This window comes from Bidens hawaiensis, unplaced genomic scaffold (assembly GCF_021521415.1).
Source record: "Bidens hawaiensis isolate Kalapana, Puna unplaced genomic scaffold, B.hawaiensis_p1.1 tig00019555_1, whole genome shotgun sequence".
Taxonomy (NCBI): domain Eukaryota; kingdom Viridiplantae; phylum Streptophyta; class Magnoliopsida; order Asterales; family Asteraceae; genus Bidens; species Bidens hawaiensis.
The window spans coordinates 61,508-72,572 of NW_027492968.1; the positions used below are offsets into that span (position 1 = coordinate 61,508).

Genomic DNA, 11,065 nt, shown 5'->3' on the forward strand with positions numbered 1-11,065 from the left:
CGATTATGATAATTCAACAATACTATCTTAATCTTATCTTAAATATTTATAAACGAAACCTCCTTACAATTTTTCAAGGTACTAAATTATTTTATTTGTAAATTGAGATTTCTCATTCATTTGAAACGAATTAATGGTTATGGGTCTCCCCAAACCCATATATCCCTTAAACGAGTTATTACATCTCATTAAATTAAATGTTAATCTTACCAAATATTTGATATGAAAAATCCTATAAAATAAAGATATAATAAAAATTAATATCTGATTTTTTTTAGAAAAAGATATTAAGAATCAAATTTATAGTAAAAAAATAAGCGGGTTATGGGTCTCACAAACCCAAATAGCTTCAAACAGGTTATAACATCTCATTTATTTGTGAAACCCTATCATCAAATCTTAAGTATTTTATTAACATCTTAACAATAAATAAAATTAAAATCCAAATATATATATAATTATTAGAAACGAATAATGTAAAATAACCATGTAATATGAGAGAAAAACTAGTTATATTTGAATACTTATGTGGACACATCTAGTTTTTAATATCACAAATATATTATCCAATTTACGTCCTATAAATCACACTTGTTTTGAAATGTGGAGCCATAAACGGGGCCCTCTCTATGTTCTAGAAATGTTCATGTAAAATATTGACCGTTGTAATGCAGGTGTTGGTTCTTTACTGAGATTTTAATAATTCACGAAAGATGGTGTTGTTGAGGAGGAGGAGGCTCGCTTGTTTTACAAGCAACAAAGAAATGAAGAATAGTATTGATTTTGACCAACGACCAGCGAACGGTACACTCTTTCTTCGTCTCCTAGTTGGGTACAAATTAATTTAAAACCACAATATGTTCTTCTAAGTTGTCAATAAAAATATTTTTGTTGTAACAAGCAGAGACAATATATGAATTTTAAGGGTTTGAAACTTTGAATTGATGACCCTAAACATACCGCCTATATATTTGTTTTATACCAAAACTTAACAACGCTAATCTCGGAGGTACTTACCATTTAGACACTCTATATAAAATGTAAAAATCAATAGTATCGTCTAACCTCATACCCCACACTACCTAGCTCCGTCAACACGCAAACATGTTGTAAACATGTTAAATGATGAGTCATAATCGGGCTCGAATGTTGTAAAAGGGTGTTAAGAAATATGTTAAATGGGTTCAGAGGTCAACCTTATCACACATGTTTTTTATTTAATTATTGGAAAATTTATCATGTTGGTACGTTAACGTTAAATAATATATAATTCTTGACGTAATATTATGGCTCACAATGTTTTTAACGAAAGAAGTTCAACATGTAAGTATGAAGTTTGAACACAACAATGTCAGTCTAAAAATAACCCGGTTAATTAAATGAATTAAATATATCAACTCGCTAATTCAAACACATGTGTATTGGACGAGTTGGATGATACGGTTTATTCGAGACAACCGTCAATCTACCAAAAACAAAAGAGAAGAAGAGAAATAGATCTAAACTAATAACTCTGTCTTATTTTTTTCTTAAACGAGATTACAATATATAGAAATACAAATACATAAAAACATTAAAAGATAAACAATAAGAAAACATAATTTGACTATAATAAGGAAACTAAATAAAAGATAAACTTAAATAATAAGGGATATTGGTTTTTAGGGTCAAGTTATTCTACAAATGCTAACATAAATTAGAATGTGAGAAATCATAAATAATTGACATGTGTCAAATAGGGGACCAAAACAAAAATGATATAAAAGTAATAGTACATATTTTTTCTCTCCACAAGCAAGTCACATGTTAATACATCCATCATTTTAGAACGCTTTTAACTTTTTCGTATGATATTTTTTTTTTGAAAAAAAATTCATCATATTAAAAAGTTTTTTTTTATTTTTAATATGAGTATGATTTTGTTATATAATATTTAAAACAAAAATTACTTAATTGTGTCTTTTCGCACATCATTGTGTTTTTTCGCTGATCATTGTGTCTTTCAACTCGTCATTATGTTTTTTTTTAAATACTAATAGCACCGTTATGTAATAATAATATGTAAAAATAATGATAAAATAACAATAAATTATCTAATACATAAAACACAATGATGAATACATGTTACACAATAACTTGAAACATAAAACACAATGGTGAATACGTATAACACAATGTCCTAAAATGTAAGACACAATGGTGAATGCATATAACACAATGACTTGAAACATAAAACACAATAAAAACAACATATTGCACAATGACTTGAACGTAATATACAATGAGCGTAATACTATTTTTCTCAAATTAAGTGAATGTCATATGTTAATCCGAATAAAAGATAATGAACGTATTACACAATGACTAAAACATAATGACGAACAAAAATACACAATGACGTAATTATTGTTTTTAATATGAGTACCAGTTGAAAAACACAATGATTAAAATATATAATACAATGCATATGAAAACTCAATTAAAAGACACAATGAACAACAAAAAACACAATTAAAAAATCCATTATTTTTTTATATAATAATATGATACTCATATTAAAGATAAAAAAACGCTTGTTATTATGGTGAATTTTTGTTTATAAATAAAAATGTCGTATGTAAAAGTTATTGACGCTTTAAAATGATTGGGGAATTGACATGTGTCTTGAATGTGGAGAGAGAAAGCTAATAAGGTTGGATTATTATCTTCATGTCATTCCCATCAATTTTTATTTATTAAATTAATCTCAACCATTCAAATTTAAGATCAATGGATTAGATTTCTTTTCACCCTTCTCATTTTTGTTGTCCTTTGTATTTTAACTTTATCCTTGGTTTTTAATACTCCAAGTTTTCACTCATTGGACGATAACACTCCCAACTAACGATTTTCCTTCCACCACTCCCAACTTGTAACTTATTTTCTTATGTCACTCCCGAAAACTTGACGGACCCTAACTTAGTTAGTTTGTTTTGCTGACGTGACATGTTTTGCTAATGTGGCATGCTATGCGAAAAAAAACCTTATTTAAAAAAAAAAGAAATACCTAACAACAAATATTATATATATGAATATATATATATATACACACAAACACAAACACCACCATTGTCTACACCATAACAACACCATCATAGACCTCCACAACTTCCGGCCTCTATCGCCACTTTCACCAACATTGCTAGCCTCATCACCTTCACCACCACCAGCCTCCACCGCCTCCATCATTGCCGGTCAAAATCCCAAACTCAAATGAGGTAGTTATTGGTCAAAATCCGAAACTCAAATGTGATTGTCCCGCTCCGTGTTTTTCCGGCAAGTTCCACCGTTAAAAATAAAGCAACGATTCGAGGTAATCCTTTTGCTTTCCAGAAAAACAAGTTGCAGATTTTCGGCGAGCACCATAACCAACATTTCACCGCCCACCGTCACAAAAACCACAACCCCCACCCTCTGCCACCAACAGTCTCACCCAACCAGTTTCCGGAATCATTTGCTTGCCAGAAAAACGAGTTGCAGGTTTCCAGCGAGCACCATCTTCATCATCTCTCCACCGATGCACAATCTCCATGATCTCCATCGTCTCTCAACACCTCTGCACCATCTCCATTGTCAGAAAAACGAGGTCGCTAGAAATTGAGGTTATTGAGATTTTATGTTGAAGAAAGGAGATGGTATGTGACCACAACCTACTTTTATTAATAAAAAGTTCCACTTAATCAAGAAAACTAACGGAATTAAGCTTCGTTAAGTTCGGGGGTGCGAGAAACAAATATGATGAAAGTTGGGAGTAGTAGGAGACAAATCGTTAGTTGGTAGTGTTATCGTCAAATGAGTGAAATTTGGGAGTATTGAAAACCAATATCCCAAATAATAATAATAAACTTATTAATGTAATAGGATCGTATCAATTCTCGACCCCTTGAAAGACCTTTTCCTCAAGGACGGAATGTCGTTGCTCCGGCAGTTGCCACTCGAGTCGTATAACGACAAGTGGGGCGGTCTCAATGTAGCACCACAGTGGCCACCATTCGAGTCTTGTAGTGCTATTCCCGGTCTTCATATTTGTGGTAGGATACTGTTTCGTTGAAGCAACATGTGTTGGGTTTTTACTCATCAGATTTTTGTAACAAATTTTGGCTGATCGAACAAAGTTGTAATTGGTGGTGTACTTTTCCTTTTGATGATAAAAAATTGACAACCTTTAATAATTTTTTTACGGTTTTCATTCCACCGGTTGGGATGGGAACAAAGGTTTTTTGGCACCGATTTGGCTGTTTGAGTTGATGGAAGTGGTTGAGGTGGAATCGGGGGTGGCGGCGTTAACGGTGCATGTGGCGGTGTGGTTGAACACGTAGAAACATTGCTAAGTTTAATCGAAGCGGGGTTTATTCGAGACAACTGTCACCCTCGCCGTGGTGGTTTACTGACACGTCGGCGTTATACCAAATACATCACCACCGACTAGATAGGTTGGGGACAAAGCTAGAAACTTGAATTGGTTATTTGAAATCTATTTTTCTAAAGAGAACATTTTGGGAAATTTCCCTTGATTATTGTATATTTGGATCCCACCAATCATATTTAAATTCTTTTCAACGACAAACGAATAAAGTCCGGCTACTCGGAGTAACCCAATGATAAAAGGCGACCACATATGTCGTTATCGTAGATAGCGTTCGGCAGCCCCAAGCCCACTACCTTTTGTCCCGAAAATCTACCGCCCGAAAGCTCACTACCGTAATACTAGTTGGGATTGGATTCGAACTTGATACTTTGTAATATGCAGCAAAAATCCTCACTTATCCTCCAAAATAAGTTTAGTTGAGCTAAAGCTCGTTAGCATATTCAAACTTCTTAGAGAAACATTTGCAATTCATAAATGTTTATATGATGGAAAAAATTCATATGCTCGTGATCATAGACAACGTCAGATAACTCAAGCCCATCAACTTCTATCATCTGAAAGCCCACTGTAATAAAACTCGACAGAGATCAGATTTAAAAGAACTTAAAGTCTTTAGCCTAAATCTTTACTTTTTCATATCAGGTGAGTTGAGGTAAAGCTATTGTCATATTCAAAGTTATTAGAGAAACATTTGAAATTCATAAAAGTATGTATAATCTTTAATGATGGCAGAAAATATTTTCCCATTAAATTACAAAAAAATAAATAAACAATGATTTGATTTGATTTGATTTGATTTTAACTTAAGTTAGATTAATTTGTACATGTTGGGGTGTTTCTTTTAAAAAAAAACATTCTGTATAAAACTGTCATCATCAATAAAAATGATTTTCATGTTTTTTATTTATGATTTTATTTGGTGTAAACTGTCATTACTGAATCATATTCACCAACAGTTTCGGATATTACAAACCAAACCAGCGGGTTGCAGCCAGATTTATGGGTTTGGTGGTTTGAACCGTTCTTTTTATATATTTTTTTAATTCTTAAGTTTTACTATATACATTTAAAATGATAAAGATAGTTTATGAATGTAACACATAAAATGATAAAGATTGTTTATGAATGTAATACGTGTAGAGAAGGTTTATATATATTTGTAAAAACTTTTAATTGTAAATTAATTTTTCTTGAAGGTAATTGTCAATATTTCACGTAGACTGATGTAAAATTTACATTAGGGTCGGTCAAGATTTAGTCGTGTATATATATACTAAAAAAAATAGTTTTCAAAGGGTGTGGCCGACCCTCATCCACTAACCTATGTGTGCCTTGAATTGTAACGTATACATAACAATATATTCCAGAAATAAGAAAGGAAGAATTAAATACTAAAGGTTCAAGCAGGTGTTAAACATTGTATTACCACAAACAAAGGAGTATTAAGGAAGCTGTTAAACATTGTTACCGGCTTATACTTTCAATCGAATGTAGAGTACAATAGTAGTTGTTAACTTTTACAGTATTACCAAAGTTTTGTTTTCAAAGAAATCTGACACCTAAACACCATTGTACACCACTTATTATACGAGGTTATATGAAGAACTACATAGCCCACCCCAACAACTGGTGGTGAGGATAATAAAGGTACATAAATTCGAAAACTGAAAAGTGATGGTGATATATCCACTCATGATGAGTCCATGGAGAATGCATGGTTCTTATTTCCAAAGTTTTAATTAAGTGACCGACATACAGACGGTGGCCCTTATGTGTTGTGTTGTGTTGTGCCACACCACACGAAATGCCCAAGTGGTGGTGGGGACACACTAGTCACTTTCTAGCTTTGTAAAACAACCTAGTTTCTGGTTGGATCATCTAGCTGGGATTCCCTCCATATTACCTTTTCATCAATTTCATAAATTTGTTTTTTGAATTTTTGACCCAACAAAAACTTAATTCAGTTTCCTTATTATATAGACTTTTATGAGGTTACTTAAAGTAAAAAAAAAATATATTATTTTGAAATTTCCAGTTATCAAATTTTGGTGTAGACTCGTAGTCGGTTCCAACTATCGAATTTGCTGGTGACGGTCCCACATTTTATTAATATATCTACCAAAACTAATGAAATCTTAGCTACATTAATTAGTGTTTGATGACGAGGTATTCAAAGACATGTATATTGGACCCTTAAAAACATTTTTTATCCTTTAATTTGTTATAATAAAACAATATACACCATTTTTGCCCAGATTTTTTTATTCTCCAGTTATTTTATCAGATGATAAAAAAGTTAGATACCTGCTTTCATATATGAACCATAACCACAAGACTTGCAACATGTGCTTGTTTTTAGCATAGAATCTGTATTATAAATAAAGAAGTTAGTAATTCTATGATTTATTTTATCTACCCTCTCATTTAATAAACTCATAACATGATCCAACACAGAAGTGACAAACCGTTATCTTCTACATCAAACTCTTGATCATAATCTAATGCATGATTTAGAAATATCATAACCTGATTGTTATGGATTTGGTAACTTAGTTTGTGAATTGTGACCATCCCGATGATAAATGTCAAAGATAGATCGATATAGATGCCTAGCTAATGCATGATCCATAAATATCATAACATCATCGTGAATTACGTTTCAGGAATTATGACATATAATAGCTGCATTTTGAGTGCTGACTCTTGTGAGGATGAAAGTGTTACAAGTGGAGAAGATGAAGGTCCAACTCTTGATTATTATGCTTCTGTCAATGAGGGTTGTGGCTCACTTTCTTCTGATTGGATGATCACAAAAGATGAAGCGTTATCACAAATATCCCATGTGGAAATAATGAAAGAAACATTTGCAAAGCTCTTGTTGGGTGAAGATACTACAGGAGGGAGCAAGGGTCATTCCTCTGCTTTGGCTTTGTCCAATTCCATAACCAAGCTCGCCCGTAAGTTTTCATTGGAAATCACCTATTTACCCATTTGCCCGTAGGTTCTCGTAAAAGATTAAATTTTGTCTTGTTGTAATTTATATCATAAAATACTTTAAAGTTGCCAAACACTCCGCAAATAGGGATGTGAAATTCTGACATGAAATTCGCGGGTTTTTGGGTCAGTTTCAGGCCAAACCCGCAAGCACGTGTCCCTTACAACCGTGTATATTTATAATTGAAGTTATTTTATGGCATACTTAACGATCGAGTATATTTTATACTAAAATTTGCTCGGAAAGATAAATAAAAATCAGGGTTTATATATAGTTTAAACATATTTATTCAATATACATTTGTAATTTGGCTATAATTTATAAGTGAGTATGAATATGAAAAAACAAAATAAAGTTGTCATGCCAACTTGCAAAAATTCGTGTGGTATTTGGATTCGTGTGTCTGTCTAGCTAACACTATTTTCAGGTTTATCATCTTCAAGTTAAATCACCCGCCAATCGTGGGCATGGCCTGTTTATTGTCCCTAGTCATAAACAACATTTTCTTTTGTACAGGATCTGTATTTGGGGAGCTATGGAAACTAGAGCCTCTTTCAGAGGAGAAAAAGAACAGGTGGATAACAGAAATGGAATGGTTTCTTGCCCCAACTAGCTATATGGTTGAGTTGGTGCCAGCTAAGCAATACGGTGCCAACGGTCACTCTCTAGAGGCAACTATTATTCGCTACTCAAAACTTATTAATATTCTTTTTTATTTTCTGTAAATTTTCTAAAATGTGTCTATTCAAAGCAGATCATGACACGAAAAGCGCGTGAAGATATTGGTGTGAATCTCCTGGCTCTACAGAAGTTAGACTACTTGCTTCTTGTAAGTGGTCTCTTCAGTTGCATTTGTGTCTAAATTACTTCTGTTTGTTTTATTTGGTCGTGACACTTTTGACATGTTTACTTTAAATGGACAGAAACGGGCCAAATAAAAGAAAGAGCGACCAAAAGTGTAGTTTTATTTCCTAGAGCCTACTAAAATTTTGAATTCTAATAATTGATTTGGTTTTGTAACAAAATTGTTTCTACAATCATCTTTGAGGATATCTAGTTATTAAGGTTAGAACAAAAGGAACTTTTTTTATGGGCGAACGCACCAGTGACCAGCCTAAAAACAATATGTACCACAAAAACGGAAAGACTGAACTGAACCTGTAAAACCAAGAAACCTTGTTTTTGTTATCGAATTTACAAACAAAACAGGACCAAATTCATTATTTTGGGTCCTTTTGTTTCGACCCAAAAATTTCAAGCTCAAACGGGTAAACGAAAAAACTGAACTATTGTGAAAATCGAAAACTGAAAGCAAAGGCTTTCAGGAACCTAAAAATCGACTTTTCGATTTTTGGTTCGGTTTGAGTCCACCCAACCCAGACCGACACCCCTAGATCTGACTGTTACCCATTTGTGCAAGTTATTTAGTTGTAAATTGTAATGCACATGTTGACAGGAAGTACTAGACGCAATGACAAAATCAGAATTTTGGTACGATGAAGGTAGCCGATCAGAAGGCAATAGATGGTGGGTCCCTATGCCACGTGTACCCATAGGTGGACTCTCCAATGGGGAGAGGAAAAAATTGTTGAATCAGGCAAAACTAGTTCACCAAATTTTCAAGGCTGCGAAATCTATAAATGAAACCATCCTGCCTCAAATGCCGGTACCAAATATCATTAGAGAAGCACTCCCTAAGGTTAGTTATAATCAAGGGCGGATCTAGCATAGGTTGAGGGATAGCCCATGCTACGTCTCAACTTTCTTGACGAATTACATTTTTAAAGCAATTTTTTTCTTCTTCGTTTTATGTATCGGTTACCCTTAAACAAAAGCACACACTACCCGTGACATTTTCTTCAAGATAAATACCGTAAAAAAGACTGGTGCATAGGGAACCAGCTTTACTTATTTATTTGTTTCATATGTTGTAGTCTGGAAAGGCAAACCTTGGTGATGATCTTTATAGGACACTAAATACAACATCTTCTTCAAGAATGCTAAATTCACTGAAGATAATGTCTGAACACAGTGCATTGGACATTATTAACAAACTAGAAGCCGCAATATACTCATGGAAAGAAAGAATCTCTACTGCCACTAAATCTACACCAAGAACATTATGGTCCTTAAAAGATTCTTCTATGGAGGTCCATAAGATTGAGTTTCAAATAAACCGGGCCGAAGTTCTTATGCAGCAGATTAGAAACCAATACCCGAACCTTCCTCAAACGTTTCTTGATGTCATGAAAGTTCAACATGGAAAGGTGAATTTATGGGTTTAGGCTAAAATTTGTCAGTATTAAGTTGGGGGGTTTAAAACAGGCCATATGGTTTCGGTTGACCCACAAACGGCATTTCATCCTATTTATACACTAGTGTCAATCATGTCGGTTGTTGGTTGGCACGTTGAATTCTTGGGCACAGACAAAGCTGTTTAACACATTTATCTAAAAAGTAAAACGGGTTGTAAATGTCTTGCCATCATATTGAAAATGTTTTAAACAGGTTTGTGGGTTGTAATAAATTGGTTAGACAGGGACGTAAACAGGTTGACGGGTCGTCTTGTTTGGAAAGAAGTGTTGGCAGGTCGACCTGTTTGATTAAACGGGTTAAACAAGTCGACCCAAAGGCAGCACGTTTAATTACACAATGCAATTTGAACATGACCCGTTTACTAACAAGTCAAATGGGTTGTAAAGGTGTTAATTGGGTTGGTGGGTTGTAAAAAAATGGGTTACAAGGGTCGTAAACTAGTTGCCATGTCATCATGTTTATTTAAACTGGTTGGTAGTTGACCTATGCTTAAACGAGTTAATCATGTCAAACTGAACTTGACCGGAATAATTAAACAGGTCAACCTGAAGATGACACGTTTACTAACACAGGTTAGATATGGCAATCCAACCTTGACTACATTCATGTCGTTTAGAAACCGCCACCTACATTTTTATAATTAATTATTTTGTTATGTATGATTACAAAAAGTACGAGTTAAAATAGCCTTCTGATGGTTGAACATTTTGACTTTTCACTTTTTGCTAAATAGTTTATTTAGCCAAACTGACTGCCCATATTATTGAGTTAATATTGCCACCTCTAATGTTCTAATCATTACACATATATAGGATATCGCGTATGCGATTTTGGAAGCCTATTCTCGTGTTCTTGGAAGCTTGGCGTTCAACATGCTCGCCAGAATTGAAGACATTTGTCAAGAGGACCTATTGGCCGATCCTAACTCACCATTGTCAACCAATAGCCCCTTGTGGATCAGTGTTTTTGGAATATCGGGTATTTCTATGTCGGGTGTGACACACACCCTTTGATATAAGAAGAATAGAGGGAAGACCGGGTTTGGTAAAAAGCTAAAATGGTTTCGCATACATCGTTATTAGGTGATGCAACATATATAGATCTGGCTACAAAATCGCTTAGTCGAAGCCCTTGATGTTGTATAGGTAAATAGGTTTTTTTTACAACCCCGAAATGTCACCTTAGTTAGGTTATATATCGGTTATGTAAATGGTATGCTATATAAGTATGGGAGACATAAAAGAAACATACTTCCATATAAAATGTGACTGTTGTCCTAAACTGTTTTGGTTTTACTAGTTTTCTTATTAGAACACATAAACTTATACAAATGTAACCTTTTATAT

At 33.7% G+C, this 11,065-nt stretch overlaps 1 protein-coding gene across 1 annotated transcript; it reads left to right on the top strand.

Moving 5' to 3' along the window:
• The first annotated feature begins 713 nt into the window (after positions 1-713).
• Positions 714-10,732, top strand: LOC143558540 (rop guanine nucleotide exchange factor 14-like). The gene is made up of 7 exons (XM_077047364.1): positions 714-804; positions 7,072-7,365; positions 7,920-8,074; positions 8,158-8,232; positions 8,860-9,102; positions 9,338-9,670; positions 10,532-10,732. The coding sequence occupies exons 1-7, from the start codon at positions 714-716 to the stop codon at positions 10,730-10,732; spliced, it is 1,392 nt and encodes a 463-aa protein (XP_076903479.1).
• The last annotated feature ends 333 nt before the right edge of the window (positions 10,733-11,065 follow it).

Bases quoted from the DNA above. Each gene is read 5' to 3' on its own strand.
- LOC143558540 (XM_077047364.1), top strand. From the start codon at position 714: ATGGTGTTGTTGAGGAGGAGGAGGCTCGCTTGTTTTACAAGCAACAAA. The intron at 805-7,071 runs GTACACTCTTTC...ATTACGTTTCAG, and splicing joins TGACCAACGACCAGCGAACG to GAATTATGACATATAATAGC. The intron at 7,366-7,919 runs GTAAGTTTTCAT...TCTTTTGTACAG, and splicing joins TTCCATAACCAAGCTCGCCC to GATCTGTATTTGGGGAGCTA.